This window comes from Solea solea, chromosome 6 (genome assembly GCF_958295425.1).
Source record: "Solea solea chromosome 6, fSolSol10.1, whole genome shotgun sequence".
In the NCBI taxonomy this organism is placed as follows: domain Eukaryota; kingdom Metazoa; phylum Chordata; class Actinopteri; order Pleuronectiformes; family Soleidae; genus Solea; species Solea solea.
Genome location: NC_081139.1, coordinates 30,817,714 through 30,835,224, shown reverse-complemented (window position 1 = coordinate 30,835,224; position 17,511 = coordinate 30,817,714). Strand labels below are relative to the sequence as shown.

The 17,511-nt window shown below is 39.2% G+C and overlaps 1 protein-coding gene across 4 annotated transcripts in view; it reads left to right on the top strand.

The window, feature by feature from the left end:
* LOC131460188 (NACHT, LRR and PYD domains-containing protein 12-like) overlaps window positions 1-17,511 on the top strand; it is a 366,580-nt gene that overhangs the window by 66,966 nt on the left and 282,103 nt on the right. For 2 of the 4 annotated variants that reach the window (XM_058630458.1, XM_058630457.1), the window contains exons 1-2: window positions 11,366-12,267; window positions 12,804-12,953. The exons of 1 other annotated variant lie outside the window; for it this stretch is intronic. In XM_058630458.1, the coding sequence (XP_058486441.1) occupies window positions 12,805-12,953 (149 nt within the window). In that variant the 5' untranslated portion in view covers window positions 11,366-12,267; window position 12,804. Of the gene's footprint in view, window positions 1-11,365; window positions 12,268-12,803; window positions 12,954-17,511 lie in introns of those variants that run through there. One more of the 4 variants, XM_058630460.1, reaches the window with a different exon arrangement.

Genomic DNA, 17,511 nt, shown 5'->3' with positions numbered 1-17,511 from the left:
TATCATGTTCTTGCTGAGTTAGATGTGTTTCTTGTAAATATATCACTTGATTAATTTTTGCCATTACTTTTCCTCTTTTAATTACATTGTTTAAGCCATTCACATTTAAGGATGCTATTCTCACGTTGTTACTCTGTATCATTCATAAGAATAAAGACAAAAGAAAACATCAGTAGCCCCACTAACAATGCCAAAACGGTGGCATGGAACAAACATATCAAATATAACGGGTGAACTTCCAAACAGTTGAGGATCTTACTGTCCTCCCACGATCTGATCCCGTTGGTGGATCTAGGAAAAAGAGGGGCCTAACTTAGAAATGACAGGGCCTACAGTGAGGGTTATAGTCATTCTAAATGAGTCCAACGTTAGAAAAAATAAGTAACCCAGACCTCTGACAGTCGCTTTTCTTTTAGCATAGGAATAGCATGGTAACCATTATTCTGACAACTAAAAACACAGATTATATCAAAACATTTTTACCGGTTTTGCTTCGTTTTATAATCATTGATCTTCAGGTTTTGATGTTTTTTGTAGGAACATCTGCAAGTATAAGGGAGCGACGGCTGGAAAACAGTACAACAACAGGATACACTGATGCAAAGTACCATGGATATTATATTACATCGCATTAGAAGGCAACGCTACTGAAGTTTTAACATCTGAATAACATATTGGGTGATATGTTTGTGAATGGGTTTCTATACAGAAATCTGTATTTCTTATGTTGTTATGTTTTTGTGATCTCTGACAATGGTTTGAAATATTTTGTTGTACACCAATATTACTGTTTGATAACATTGATAGAGAAAGTGTTACATGACCAATTGGCAAAAAGGGTCATAAAATGAGAAGGTGAATGGTAATTGTTAATTGTAATGGAGACTTCTTGTCCTGATTGGCTCAAGGATGGGAGTTTCTCCAATTTTATTTTAGAAGAGGTCTCCTAGTCTTTGTCCCACCTTTTAGGAGGGGTGGTTTTTCTGATTGGGAGATAACAGCTGATCCTGGGTTCCCTTATACCCACACGTGAAGAGTATTTGTTTTAAAGGAGTGTGGCTGGAAGGAGATCGACGGATGTGGCTAAGTGTAGCCACATTTGGTCTGATTAAGATAGGTGATTAGTTTACCTAGTCTAAAATAGTTAAAATAATAGGACATCAACTAGTAAACTACTCAATTAGTGTAAGTATTTAAATGAAGTTTCTTGAATTTAAATATAAGACTGAATGAAGGGAATTTTGTTGAAGCAAGCAGGCAAGTGTGATTACATCAACGCTACTAAAAGGAGCTGTATTCATTATTTTGCATTATTTTGGAGGGGGGAATGAAGTATGAGATGTAGATGAACACATTAACACAGCTACATTCTGTCTCGAATAAGTTAAAGATGTGCATTCCATTGCAGTTAAAAAGTAATCAGGAAATTCCTCATGGGGGTCACGAGCATGACCCAGGACAGTTTTTACGACACATTTATGGGCCAATCCTGGGCCAGTCCTAGAAAAGGCTTTTTGAAGAAACGCAGATACTTCCTATATTTGGAAATAAGGGGTCCCGAGGTCAAACCTGTTGTAGATTCTCTAACATTTACGATCATATGTTGTGTAGGAGGAGAATGTTAGAGAAACCCTTCAAAGTATGGACCTGCTCCTATGCAGGCACAATTGTTCAGAGATTCGGCAGGAACGTTCTCCCAAGCTGCTGCAGAGCTTGGTCTGATGCTTGACTTAACCAAATCAAATCCCTTTTGTTGGCTACGAGTCTTGTGTCAGAGGGGTTCTTTCTACACCATGAACTCATCACCTATCATTCGTAAGAAGAAGGAAGCCTGACTAAAAACCACACTCTGAACCTTCTTTTATTGCTTTTGGTAAGGAAACTGAACAGTACACAGTACAAAAAGAAGAAAGCTGCTAAAACTATTCACTTATGCTCTATTTTTAATGTATTTATTAGAATCTGCCCCTGGCTCTGGTCTTAACTAATGTGTCTGAATGTATTAATGACTCTGTTTGCATGTTGTTATTGTTTTGTATTATAAAGGTTCAATAAAGATATAAATTCTTGAAGAAAAAAAAGAGCTATTTGGGCATGATGCTAAAAAAGTTTCTGACTTCCTGGTTTATTTCCATAGAGCATGTTACTCCCATAATGCCTTTCATCTCTGTGAACGAGCCGTCCATGTGCTCGACTTGCTCGGCGCGTCCATAAACAGTGAAAGGCATGATGGGAGTACGCTACTGACGTGCGCAAGCATACCGATGTCCCGTTAGCTTCGCTCTTTAAACCATGGATTTGTAAATAGTGAATACAATAAAGTGAAAAGTATAATGACGTCATCACAGTTAAAATGATCAATTTAATGGTTCATGTAATTGACCGTGAATATTAGTTTATATGTGTTGTTACAGGAATGATGTTGTTTTCTTCCATTCACTGATAAACTGTATGATAATCACTGTCACATGACTCAGGGATTATATATGTTATTGTCCAAGAAAATAATAATAATAATAACATTAAGTACTTTTATGATGATTAAAAAAACAATTCCATTGAATATGATTTTTGGTCTCTTTGCTATGCTTTGTATTTTGGTTTAAATTTCAAAGTTCAAATTTCTAACTGTTTTTGTAGGTGGTTTACAGATAAAGCTTATTGTTATAATTACAATTTATGATAAATATAATAATCCTAAAATATGAAAATAAAGTCAGACCAGAAAACCTGCAGACTCACGATCATATTATTAGGAACAACAACAACAACAACGTGTTTAACGTAGTTTGATTAAAGTATTTCTAGTTTTTCTTTCAATTCCTTAAAGTGTTTTTCTTTGAGTTTTTTGAGCTTACTTGAAATACTAATAACTTTCCCCCTTACGGCCATTTTTAATGCATCCCATACTATCATTGGATTAGTTTCCTGATTATCGTTGTCTTGCAAATAGTTTTGACTTTCTAGTTTTATTTGTTCCACCAATGATTTGTTGTTAAGCAATCCTTTGTTCATTCTCCGTAAGGTTTCTCTTTGCCTGCATTTCAAGATGATTTTGAAATAAACTGCTTTGTGGTCCGACACATCTCTTTGGTAAGGATGAAGATCCCTCCAGATATCAAACAGCTCACTTTGATCCCAAGTATTTTGAATGAACTTTGCAGTTGGATGTTTGCTCCTTTTCCTGCTGTTTGTATCAAGGTCTATGTTCATGATCACATTCAGATATATATCCCCTCACATTCTTGACAAATGAGGTCAAATAAGGATTTAAAAAGGTTTTTATTACTCTCAGGTGGAGCATAAATGTTTACCAAAGTAATATTCCACTGGTCAATTCTACCTTCTTGATCTATTATTTCTTTATGGTATTCAAATGTGATCGTGTTCGATATTAAAATAGCAACTCCTCTTTTCCTTGAGTTGGAGTGGGAGCTGTAGAATTCATTTTTAAACCCAAATGATTGAAGTTTTTCCTGTCCTGTCTGTGAGAGGTGGGTCTCTTTCAAGAAATTGATTTGTGTTTTTCCTTTTTTACTTTATTCATCATTTTTCATCTTTTGACTGGATTTCCCAATCCGTTCACATTTAATGACATGAGCTTTATGATTCTTGTACTCTGCATTTTTAAACTGGAATGGTTTATTATTACAATAGCTCCCCCTCTGGCCACAAAAAAGAAAACAGAATAATAACAAACTCAAGGACAAAAACGAGCTCCAAAAAGAGATGTCAACCACTCTTAACTTATGTTGACATGCTTCACACTTTATGGGGGTAGTCCCTTATACTAGGCACTCGGTGATAAGTAACTGTCCCTTTAGTCCAACATTTTAATATTATTAAACCCTGTTTAGCAAAACACACTTGAACATGTCTTATTAAACTAAACTAAACTAAACTAAACTAGACTTCTTATTGCAAACTTGACTGAACCTTTGCCATTTACTGCTCGTCATGTACTTAAAGGAATACTCCACCCATTTGCATGTGGCTTTGTATTCTAGAATAGCAGTCGTATTTTCTTTACAAATTTGCCTCCCTCCCTCAGTTTTCTACTGTGTTGTGAAAAATCTGTTTTTCCCTTTCCAATTTTGCCCTCCGTCGTTCAAGGTTTGAAAAGTACAACGCCAGTTCCGCACTTTTTAGACTCACCCATAGGGGGACGAGACTTCATTCCCAGAATGTAAACACGGTGTCCGCCATCTTTGCTAGCAGTTACGCTAACCGGCTCTTGCTGTGTAGAGTAACGACAATGACCGAATGTAGTTTTCAAACTGATATGGCTGCAAGGGAAAATACCTACATTTCTTTAAAAACAACAAGCCGGCTGATGGCGGGTGCCGGTGCCCCCACCACCATATTCTTTATATATATCTTACATTATCTAATGCTTTCTGGCCCATTCCTTCATATTGAACCTCGTCAGGTTCTCAACAACATTTATAACAACTATTACGATTTAATTTTTTCTCCTTTAATTTTATTGTATTTTTATTTTAACGGTTTTTTTTTTCATTTCATTTATTTTACCGGTCTTTCCATTTCTTTTTCTTATGAGTCCCTGACTCTTTCCTCTGAGTCCCTGACCCTGACGTCTTTTTGTTTTCTCAGCCCTGAGGGATTAGTTTAAACCTTGTCCTTCCAAAGACAGTTTACTTTTACGTCCCTGCCCTAAATCTAAGAGAGTCCTGCTCTCCCAAGTCCAAATGGTTGTTTCTTACCCTTTTGATGATTTGAGTCCCTGACTCCGTCTCCCCTCCATGGTTAGCCCCGTCACTGTCCCGCTCTTCAGGGGACCTGGCCTCCCTGACCAAACGGAGCTTTAAGAGCCCTGTGGTGGAGGTCTTTTTAAGAGAATTTTTTTACCCTCCGCCTTGCAAGGTCTTCAGGTCCGCCGATGTGAAGAGAGAGACATATATTGGGGCCCCACGTTGGCGCCAAAGGTTTTGTTCAAATAATTCTGCAATCATTTAGAACTGGAGGAAGGAGATCGGAGTAAGCTCAAAATCCAAACAAGGGTTTAATCTTGTACAAGAGGAGCATTCACAAAGCAACACACAGGCCTGTTACAAAGTGAAGACTCACTGTCTTGGAAGAAACACATGGTATTTATCTGTCTCTGATGGTATGTTATCACCCTGCCATTCTGTACTTAAAGGAATCACTCACATTGTAGCAAGTGATAACATTGAGTATATATTACATGTGTCCTAAAACAGTACAAAGGGTTACAGGTCACAAGTCACATCAAACAGTTCCATTGAACATTTCTCTTCATGAAGTACATGAAGTACATCATTTCCATCACACTATGTCCAGATCCAGACTTGATTACTAAGGAAATAACTTCCTTTGACACTAAATGACACTCTGCAGCAGATTCAGACTCCTTTTTTCACCATATCAAAGATCTTATCCTCTGTACAGATGAGGAGTTTGCAAAGTTCTGTGAAGCTGATGTTAATATTTTTGAGCTTGTCTTTAAATAAATCTCCTGGCTGTGATGGCCTTACACCTCATTTGTTGGGACTTACTCAAAAACTTCAACATTTTGGATAATCTTAGACCCATCACGTTATTAAACACTGATTATAAGATTGTAACGCTTGTGCCTCCCAATCTGGATTTATGAAAGATGGATCCATTCACAACAACATCCGTTTGGTGATCCATCTCCTAGATTATAATCCTTTAGTAGAAGACGACGGCTTCATTTGGTTTCTTGACTTTTCTAAAGCTTTTTATACTCAATTGAGCATCACTTTATCTTTCAGTGCTTCAAACTTTTAGGCTTTGGGAATAAATTTGGAGCCACTACTGAGTCTCTTTATGATAATGCAAACAGCTCTATTTGGTTACCAGGAGGTACATCACCGAGATCTGCTATCAAACGTGGGGTCAAACAAAGCTGCCCTGTCTCTCCGCTTCTCTTTATCATTGCCACAGAAATGCTCTCTATTTTTATGAAAAATTCACACATTGCTCCTTTAAATGTTCTTGGGATACCTGTGGTTGTTGTTAGCCAGCGCGCAGACGATACGACCGTCTCTGTGAAACTGAGGTCCCCAAGATAATGCGACGCCTCGAGGCTGAAACTTGATTTGAACAAATTCATCAGAGTGATTTAACAGAAGCAGAAACAGAAAACATTCCTATCAAATCAGCTGTTCAATACTTAGGGATACATGTATCTATGTGTGGAGTGTAATAACTCAATCAGTCAAACTAAACTGAACTCCTGGTTATTGAGAGACATCAGTTTACTAGGTGGAGTCTTTCTTACTAAGATTGAAAGCATATGGAGATGTTTCTATCCAGCGTATTCTTTGGCCTTCCCTGACAGAGCCATTCAGAAGGTCAACCAAATTCATTTGGATTATATTTGGAAGAAAAAGATGCACTTTATTAAGAGAATACACAGATTTTATCAATGGAACACTGAACATGAACGGGTTCAAATCCTTCCTTCACAATAAGAGCTTCTGGTATCATATGGAGGCACTTTTTATTAAAGTGTGATTTCAATATTCAGAAACGTCCTGTTAAATGATCCCTGTTTCACCAGCAAGTCCTTTTATATTGGAAACTTTTGTACAATCATAATTTCACCCCTCGTAACAAATAGATACATTACAATTAAAAACAAGTCGCTGTATAACAAGAACTGCATGGATAAAGGTATTTGCTCTTTAATTCATTTAGTGTGTGATGACACATGAACATTTTTGCCTTAAATATGATCTAGTCGTTAATCGTAATTCCTTTGCATCCATAATGAAAGCCATCCCTAATCCTACTTTGAATTGAATTCAAGGGATTATTTCAAACTCGACTCACATCACTCCTAATGTTCCACATCTCCTAGTTGGAAGCTGTAACTTTGAGAGCATTCAAATTCCTAATAAAACGTCACACACCCTTTATTGTCTTTTCAAAAGTGCATCAAACAAATCTTCTCCAAAGATATTATATATTCTTTGTGATCTCAATATTTCCAATTTCCCATAAATCCAAAAGCAAAAGAAGTCCATTTGAAAATGTTAAATGTTGTGTAACCTGTGTCCAGTGAAATGTTACGGCAGAGATTTGCTTTGGAAACAAATAAATGTGTATTTTGTGATGATATTGAAAGCTTTCATTGTGTGTCCTCTGAAGCACACGTGACTGGCTGCACACAGAGATCCGACTCCAGCCCTTCTCTAAAGAGGACATGATTTATGCTCTTGTTATGGTCAATAATGCTAAACAATATATTAATACTTGGAACACATGGAAATATATGAACGTGAAACTTCGATTTATTGTGTTTCATAACCAGTTTCTTTAACATGATGAAAGGTAAAAATGCAATGAAACTTTTCACTTGATTTGAAAAATAGGATCTAAAAACAAAAGCCTTAGCTCACTTTTTCTTTAGTTTTTGATCTTGTTTGATTTGTCTGTATTTGATCATGCAAATGTTTCTCTTCTGCGTTCTTCCTGTGCACCTGCTCCTTTGAAAGGTTTAAACAAAGATGTGAGCCTTGTTGTTTCTACATTATTTTGTTCAATAAATCATTCAAAAAACAATCCAAAAGAACTCCATAGGAATGAACGGAGGCAAAGGGGCGGAGCTCTATCCAGTTGTTCTAATACATCCATGGTATCAACATGTTTGCCTGTTTGTTTTGTCGTGTTACTCGCACTTCACATGTCTGCCACACGGTGGCGGTGGTGCGCGGGTTTTCTGCTGTTTTGACCCACTGACAGTGATAGTTGTTGAGCAGACGCTGGAGCCAAGTGAATCAAAATAGGACGCAGAGTTGATTGAAATGGAACGTTTCTGAAGCATCTTTGCTCACTTATTTCAAACCAACGATGTTCAAACACCAATAATTGCACTTTTCTTCTCACCTATAGTTGCTACCAATGATTACAAGTGTTCTAAACACCTTTTGTTCATTAAAGCCTTTAATCCCAGTTACATTGAAGGGATTTATTGATTGAATGTTCCTCTTATTTCAATGATATTTCATTCATTATGTTGGATGTTTTTTGTCTGATACTATTTTACACCTTAGAGTAGTATGTGTTCAATTCACTGTTATCATTCTATTAAATATATGATATTCATATAACGATCAGAAAATATTCAAATCAATTCAGGCCAGAAAACCCGCAGACTTATGATCATACTGTTAGGAACAATAAGTGTAAATAATAAATTCAAGTCCACAAACATACATGTAGAACTCTCGCGCTGCCTCTTTATTTCCTGCTCGACTCATTTCCTGTAAGAGAAAGTGAAAGTAACTATTCTGTAACTTTGCTTCAGTCGCCATTTGAACTGCGCAGCACGAGGACAGACTGGTGAGTGTTGACGTGATTATGATGATAATATATGATGATATATGATGATATATGATGATATATGATGATTTAGTGCGTGTGAGTCAAGTACCTTAAAGTGAGACTTGAGTAAAAGTCTTAAAGTTTGACATTTACTCTACTTGAGTATCAAAAATCATTTCTGATATAAAATGTAGTCAAAGTTGCTAGAAATAACAAAGTCAGGTACAAATACGTGGAATGTGTACTTAAGTACAGTCATGAAGTATATGTACTGCTTAATCCTGACAGATTAGAATGGAAACTTCCAGCCTGTCATAACTCCAGTCAGTCGTCTTTTGTTTTTCCTAAATGTGACGTCATGTTTTCTTCTTTATGTCAATTCTACTCAAGCGTCCAAACCGAAACATAAAGTCCCGTCAAACGCGAACACAATGTTAAATGAGATTAAATGAACGATTGTAAATGATCATTTGGATTAAAAGTGAAATAATAATGTCATATATTCATATTATCATCAAAATAATGACTTGATTTAGTAGCTTTAAGTACTATAAGTACTACAAGTACTATAAGTGCTTAATGCACTAAAGTCGGATGAAGTGCTTTTACTGTGAACTTTTGAGAGGGGTCTGGCTGCAGACCTGCACTGTCAGGACCTTTCGTTGCAGACCTGCACTGGGAGGGCTCCTCTACTGTCAGGACCGGGAGCTTTTCAAAATAAAAGCGAGCATACCGGAAGCACGTATTTTTCGTTCCCGATGTTTATTTCTTGGGTCTTTATTTTATGTTTACAATGTAAATATGTTTATGTGTATCCATGTGTTTAATTGAAGAGATTTAAAAAAAACTATATCTTTCCAGTTCAACTGGATAAGGTGAAAAAACGCAGGATAATAATAAAAATAAAAACAAACAAAATATTTTATTAAAAAAATAAAATACAAAACGTTATGACCCACTAGGGTTATTCTACAGATAATCAGGGCAAACTAGATGTACAGCTATTGTTATGATCCCCTTAAAACATTATTAGTCTCCTCAAAACATGCATTATTTTACTCCAGTATTTTAATTTAATTCGTAAAAAGGACAGCTGTTAGTTTAGTGTGCACTACAAATGAATTTTGAAACAATAAATCTCTGTAAATACACCTTAATGTGTGATGGCATAATGCATCTACACTCCAACCTATTGCTGACTGTTCTTTTATACCATTATTTAGCATTGAAAATGTAGCCCCCTGCACTGTTGGACCCATTTACATATTGATTTACTCATTGTTTTATATAGGCATATCTTATGTGTGTTTGCAATTGTAACACCTCATAATTAGGGCTGTAACGATACACCAAACCCACGGTTCGATTTGTATCACAATTTATTATTTTCTTTGGGGGGGGGGGGGTGTTTGAAAAAACCTTTATAAACTGAACACCAAAGAACAAGATTAACTATGCAAATTCTTAACAATATAAATAGCCATAAATAGCCAAAGCTATAACACTTGTGTTTTCTTTGTAACAAAATACTGTTGAAAAACAAACAGAACTAAACTCCACTGTGGAGATGATTGGAGCATGTTGAAAATTCTTCTTCAATCAAGTTCTCTTACATTTACAAAGTAAATGAAATGGCTAGTGTTTCACACTGAGGTAACTGAGGCTTACTGCCTGTGCTGCAAACCACAAATCAAGTAAGTAAACATGAAACAAATAAACAACTTCTTTCTCTTAAGAAAAGCAAACTTGATTTAAGGGAGTTGAACATTCTTCTTCTTCTTCTTCTTCTTCTTCTTCAGAAGAGGAGGCTTGCTCTCTGTGCTGTGACAATGTCACCTGCAGTGACCAGCTTGTGTAAGGGCAGCTGTAGCATCACCTGTTTCTCCTTCAACACAGCTGCAGCTGTTGTGCTGCGGTGGAAAAACGTGACAACTTTCCTCACTCTGCCGAGGAGTCGGGACATCTGGTGAACGCCCATCGCTCTCTGCGCAGCCAGATTAACGTATATGCGGTGAAAATCCGGCCGCTTCGACAGCATTGGCAATGTTTCTGCCGTTATCTGTTGTCACTTAAAGCACTTACAGCAAATTGTGTGGGTCTTGTCGACTACACCATTGCCGTCCTTTATCTCCACCATGTAGCCCAAATGTTGCCATACTGCTGACTGAAATGAAGAGGGAGGATCCGCTATTTCTGGGTTGGTTGCCATGTTTCCTCACGTTCTTCTTCAACTAGCTCAACTTTTGCAGGCAGGCGTCACATGATTCATTGGATCTGAACGGGAGGGATCACTCTGGGAGTTGGAAGGGGTGTGTCGCGATTCTGCCTTCTCACACCGCGACACAGGATCGTGCATCTGAGTGTCGCGATTTCGCTTTCATATTGCATATTGTTACAGCCCTACTCATAATTCATTGAATAATTGCTTAATATTGTTTGTGCTATGTTCTTACCTTGTGGACCACATGGATTTGCCAGTGGAGGGTGTGAGGGTTGATGATTTTAAATGAACTTAGCTTTGTGTATTCAAAGTGAATGACTGAATACCTAGTTACATGACCCACATAACCAATAACCTCTGTTACAAGAGAAAACAGTAGACACAAAACACACTTTCAAATGTCTTTTTATGTTATTTATTTTTAATTTGATTATTATTATTATTATTTTTTTGGCTCACATAACTCACATCAATGTTGACTTGCAGAGCAGAGAATCTGATTCTAAACTTTTCATTTTTGAAAGTGACTAAAACTGTGAGGTGAGGTGTCAGGTGTTCTTCACTGCAACTTACATTCCCTTCATTTTCCTTTTCCCCTTTTACCAGCCAAACCACAACCTGTCAGAAGTTAGTAGCGTTGGCTCATACTTATGAGTACAAACACACAGACAAATACATTATGCTTACCTTTAAATAAAATGCCACCTTTCCTATGTGCCTCTAAGTGGCTCTGCAGCTTGGACAATTGTGTTGGTGTCACTTTTAGGCACAAGGGGGCAGTGAAATCATTTGCAGCATGACGTGCAGCGTTCAATTTTGGGCGTAGTGCCGGTACTTAAGATTGAAATATGCATCTGTAAGAGACAAATAATGTCGTAATAAGTAAAACAAAATGATATAAAAACTATATGATATAACTCAGTTTTCTTGGTCTTTGAGTAGGAAAATGGCACATTTAAGTGAGCACTATCGATACGATAACAACGCTAAAAACTACCCAAAAGTCCAAAACCCAATTCTTTCAAATTAATATAACTTTATATAGTCAATATATAGTGTGCAACATAACGTTCTAGTGAATAAAGACTGTTTCTGTTTCTTCGTCTGACACAAAGTTGTTGTCACTTGACTTTTACTCACCTCGTCGTCTCCACACTTCTCATGGGGAACGAAAAATACGTGCTTCCGGTATGTTCGCTTTTATTTTGAAAGGCTTCGAATCAACTTCCAGTTCTGACCGTGCAGGAGACCTCACAGTGCAGGTCTGCAGCCAGACTGTCTTGGAACTTTTGGAGTAATCCAGGGTCAAAGTTGACTTGAACAAAACTGAGGTTATTCTTTTTTTGAAGTGGTATCAAATCCACATTTATGATTGAAATGTAATTGTACTTAGTACTTTTTGATGTCCTTGATGAACAAATATGCAGTTAATAAGTAATCCAGGATCTAATTGGACTTTTGCTCTCAAAACTGAGCTCATCAGCTGACTTGAATGCAGACAACAGCCCTTCAGTCACATACAGAGTAGCCTAGCACCATCTACTGGCACAAATATGTAAGTGACATGAACAGCAGGTTTCATAAAACACCTTCTCTGACAGAAAACTCCTGATGTGTTACAGTTTTCTCTCGTGTGATCACTGGACTGAACACAGATCCACATCAGACGTCCTCCAGGAAACATGAAGGAGATTTTCCACTCAAACTGAGAGGTAACTCTTTAAAGTGCTTTCAATATGATGCTTTCAGTGGAGCAGTGATAAGTCAGTGAGGAGCTCATTTGCACAAACTCATGACAACAACAAAGAGAAGACGTGCTTTTTATATATGAGGTTTACACTTTACACTATAAAACAAGTTATTCTCTGTAAATCTGTATATTGGGACGGTTTATTCAATTGAATTTTATTTGTATAGCGCCAAATCATAACATACATGATCTCAGGTCTGTACATCGACAACATCAAGGAGAGCAGAGAAACACAACAGTTCACACAATGAGCAAACACTAGGCATCAGTGGAGAGAAAAAACTCCCTCTTAACAGAAGAAGAAATCTCTGACAGAACCAGACTCAGAGATGTGCAGTCATCTGCCTCGACCGGTCGGGGTGAAAGGAAAATGGGGGACAGAGGAGAGGAGGGGGACAGAAAGGGGGGGAGAGAAAGGAGATGAGGTAGAGACACACATCTTCTAAATTTCTGCATCAGTAAATCTGTGATCAACCTGTGTGTGTGTGTGTGTCTCAGAATGACTGAAGTCCAGCAGATGAGTGGTTGTGTGGAGGAAGACGAGGACAGAGCAGAGTCTCCAGGACCCAGCGGTCTGTCTGTGAAGAGTAACCAGTCTATGAACCAACCTTTAAAGTTCAGTCATGAACCTGGAGCCTCAGAGACAAAGTAAGAGACTCATGCACTGACAACAAGAGAACATCATACACTCTTAACCCGAATTAGTTGACTTTACTCACAAATCGCGTGGCAACCTGTTGCCCTATACCACTTTAGTTTTTACACAAGCTGAAACTTAACATGTTAAGTTGTATTAACATAAAACCTTATGTTTAGTACTTATATTTATCAAAGTGTTTACTCACTGTAAATCATTAAATAAAACTATTATGACATTTTTTTAATATGGTATAAAACATAGTTTTAATTAAATTGGATGGAAAAAAGAAACACCTGTAAATGCTCCAATGCATTTTATTTTGTTCAGAAAAAAGGTAAAAAAAACATCTTGTTATGACAAACGTATTCAAATAATTGAAACAACAATTATATGTGTGGGTGTTGTATGTGTTTGTGTTGTTTACGTGTGTGTTATGTGTGTTGGTGTTGTGTCTGTGTTGTTTACGTGTGTGTTGTGCGTGTTGGTGTTGTACGTGTCTGTGTTGTTTACGTGTGTGTTGTGCGTGTCTGTGTTGTTTACGTGTGTGTTGTGCGTGTTTGTGTTGTTTACGTGTGTGTTATGTGTGTTGGTGTTGTACGTGTCTGTGTTGTTTACGTGTGTGTTGTGCGTGTTTGTGTTGTTTACGTGTGTGTTATGTGTGTTGGTGTTGTACGTGTCTGTGTTGTTTACGTGTGTGTTGTGCGTGTTTGTGTTGTTTACGTGTGTGTTATGTGTGTTGGTGTTGTACGTGTCTGTGTTGTTTACGTGTGTGTTGTGCGTGTTGGTGTTGTACGCGTCTGTGTTGATTACGTGTGTGTTGTGCGTGTTGGTGTTGTACGTGTCTGTGTTGTTTACGTGTGTGTTGTGCGTGTCTGTGTTGTTTACGTGTGTGTTGTGCGTGTTGGTGTTGTACGCGTCTGTATTGTTTACGTGTGTGTTGTGCGTGTTGGTGTTGTTCGCGTCTGTATTGTTTACGTGTGTGTTGTGCGTGTTGGACGCGTCTGTATTGTTTACGTGTGTGTTGTGAGTGTCTGTGTTGTTTACGTGTGTGTTGTGCGTGTTGGTGTTGTACGCGTCTGTATTGTTTACGTGTGTGTTGTGCGTGTTGGTGTTGTACGTGTCTGTGTTGTTTACGTGTGTGTTGTGCGTGTTGGTGTTGTACGTGTCTGTATTGTTTACGTGTGTGTTGTGCGTGTTGGTGTTGTACGTGTCTGTGTTGTTTACGTGTGTGTTGTGCGTGTCTGTGTTGTTTACGTGTGTGTTGTGCGTGTTGGTGTTGTACGCGTCTGTATTGTTTACGTGTGTGTTGTGCGTGTTGGTGTTGTACGTGTCTGTGTTGTTTACGTGTGTGTTGTGCGTGTTGGTGTTGTACGTGTCTGTGTTATTTACGTGTGTTGTGCATGTTGGTGTTGTACGTGTCTGTGTTGTTTACGTGTGTTGTGCATGTTGGTGTTGTAAGTGTCTGTGTTGTTTACGTGTGTGTTGTGCGTGTTGGTGTTGTACGCGTCTGTATTGTTTACGTGTGTGTTGTGCGTGTTGGTGTTGTACGTGTCTGTGTTGTTTACGTGTGTGTTGTGCGTGTTGGTGTTGTACGTGTCTGTATTGTTTACGTGTGTGTTGTGCGTGTTGGTGTTGTACGTGTCTGTGTTGTTTACGTGTGTGTTGTGCGTGTCTGTGTTGTTTACGTGTGTGTTGTGCGTGTTGGTGTTGTACGCGTCTGTATTGTTTACGTGTGTGTTGTGCGTGTTGGTGTTGTACGTGTCTGTGTTGTTTACGTGTGTGTTGTGCGTGTTGGTGTTGTACGTGTCTGTGTTATTTACGTGTGTGTTGTGCGTGTTGGTGTTGTACGTGTCTGTTGTTTACGTGTGTGTTGTGCGTGTTGGTGTTGTACGTGTCTGTGTTGTTTACGTGTGTGTTGTGCGTGTTGGTGTTGTACGTGTCTGTGTTGTTTACGTGTGTGTTGTGCGTGTTGGTGTTGTACGTGTCTGTGTTATTTACGTGTGTGTTGTGCGTGTTGGTGTTGTACGTGTCTGTGTTGTTTACGTGTGTGTTGTGCGTGTTGGTGTTGTACGTGTCTGTGTTGTTTACGTGTGTGTTGTGCGTGTTGGTGTTGTACGTGTCTGTGTTGTTTACGTGTGTTGTGCGTGTTGGTGTTGTGCGTGTCTGTGTTGTTTACGTGTGTGTTGTGCGTGTTGGTGTTGTACGTGTCTGTGTTGTTTACGTGTGTTGTGCATGTTGGTGTTGTGCGTGTTGGTGTTGTACGCGTCTGTATTGTTTACGTGTGTGTTGTGCGTGTTGGTGTTGTGCGTGTTGGTGTTGTACGTGTCTGTGTTATTTACGTGTGTGTTGTGCGTGTTGGTGTTGTACGTGTCTGTGTTGTTTACGTGTGTTGTGCGTGTTGGTGTTGTGCGTGTCTGTGTTGTTTACGTGTGTGTTGTGCGTGTTGGTGTTGTACGTGTCTGTGTTGTTTACGTGTGTTGTGCATGTTGGTGTTGTGCGTGTCTGTGTTGTTTACGTGTGTTGTGCATGTTGGTGTTGTACGTGTCTGTGTTGTTTACGTGTGTTGTGCGTGTTGGTGTTGTGCGTGTCTGTGTTGTTTACGTGTGTTGTGCATGTTGGTGTTGTACGTGTCTGTGTTGTTTACGTGTGTTGTGCGTGTTGGTGTTGTGCGTGTCTGTGTTGTTTACGTGTGTTGTGCATGTTGGTGTTGTACGTGTCTGTGTTGTTTACGTGTGTTGTGCGTGTTGGTGTTGTGCGTGTCTGTGTTGTTTACGTGTGTTGTGCATGTTGGTGTTGTGCGTGTCTGTGTTGTTTACGTGTGTTGTGCATGTTGGTGTTGTACGTGTCTGTGTTGTTTACGTGTGTTGTGCATGTTGGTGTTGTAAGTGTCTGTGTTGTTTACGTGTGTGTTGTGCATGTTGGTGTTGTACGTGTCTGTTCATCTGCTTGCTTTACAGAAAATATACGTTTACGTGTGTGTTATGTGTGTTGGTGTTGTACGTGTCTGTGTTGTTTACGTGTGTGTTGTGCGTGTTTGTGTTGTTTACGTGTGTGTTATGTGTGTTGGTGTTGTACGTGTCTGTGTTGTTTACGTGTGTGTTGTGCGTGTTGGTGTTGTACGCGTCTGTGTTGATTACGTGTGTGTTGTGCGTGTTGGTGTTGTACGTGTCTGTGTTGTTTACGTGTGTGTTGTGCGTGTCTGTGTTGTTTACGTGTGTGTTGTGCGTGTTGGTGTTGTACGCGTCTGTATTGTTTACGTGTGTGTTGTGCGTGTTGGTGTTGTTCGCGTCTGTATTGTTTACGTGTGTGTTGTGCGTGTTGGTGTTGTACGCGTCTGTATTGTTTACGTGTGTGTTGTGCGTGTTGGTGTTGTACGTGTCTGTGTTGTTTACGTGTGTGTTGTGCGTGTCTGTGTTGTTTACGTGTGTGTTGTGCGTGTTGGTGTTGTACGCGTCTGTATTGTTTACGTGTGTGTTGTGCGTGTTGGTGTTGTACGTGTCTGTGTTGTTTACGTGTGTGTTGTGCGTGTTGGTGTTGTACGTGTCTGTATTGTTTACGTGTGTGTTGTGCGTGTTGGTGTTGTACGTGTCTGTGTTGTTTACGTGTGTGTTGTGCGTGTCTGTGTTGTTTACGTGTGTGTTGTGCGTGTTGGTGTTGTACGCGTCTGTATTGTTTACGTGTGTGTTGTGCGTGTTGGTGTTGTACGTGTCTGTGTTGTTTACGTGTGTGTTGTGCGTGTTGGTGTTGTACGTGTCTGTGTTATTTACGTGTGTTGTGCATGTTGGTGTTGTACGTGTCTGTGTTGTTTACGTGTGTTGTGCATGTTGGTGTTGTAAGTGTCTGTGTTGTTTACGTGTGTGTTGTGCGTGTTGGTGTTGTACGTGTCTGTATTGTTTACGTGTGTGTTGTGCGTGTTGGTGTTGTACGTGTCTGTGTTGTTTACGTGTGTGTTGTGCGTGTTGGTGTTGTACGTGTCTGTATTGTTTACGTGTGTGTTGTGCGTGTTGGTGTTGTACGTGTCTGTGTTGTTTACGTGTGTGTTGTGCGTGTCTGTGTTGTTTACGTGTGTGTTGTGCGTGTTGGTGTTGTACGCGTCTGTATTGTTTACGTGTGTGTTGTGCGTGTTGGTGTTGTACGTGTCTGTGTTGTTTACGTGTGTGTTGTGCGTGTTGGTGTTGTACGTGTCTGTGTTATTTACGTGTGTGTTGTGCGTGTTGGTGTTGTACGTGTCTGTTGTTTACGTGTGTGTTGTGCGTGTTGGTGTTGTACGTGTCTGTGTTGTTTACGTGTGTGTTGTGCGTGTTGGTGTTGTACGTGTCTGTGTTGTTTACGTGTGTGTTGTGCGTGTTGGTGTTGTACGTGTCTGTGTTATTTACGTTTGTGTTGTGCGTGTTGGTGTTGTACGTGTCTGTGTTGTTTACGTGTGTGTTGTGTGTGTTGGTGTTGTACGTGTCTGTGTTGTTTACGTGTGTGTTGTGCGTGTTGGTGTTGTACGTGTCTGTGTTGTTTACGTGTGTTGTGCGTGTTGGTGTTGTGCGTGTCTGTGTTGTTTACGTGTGTGTTGTG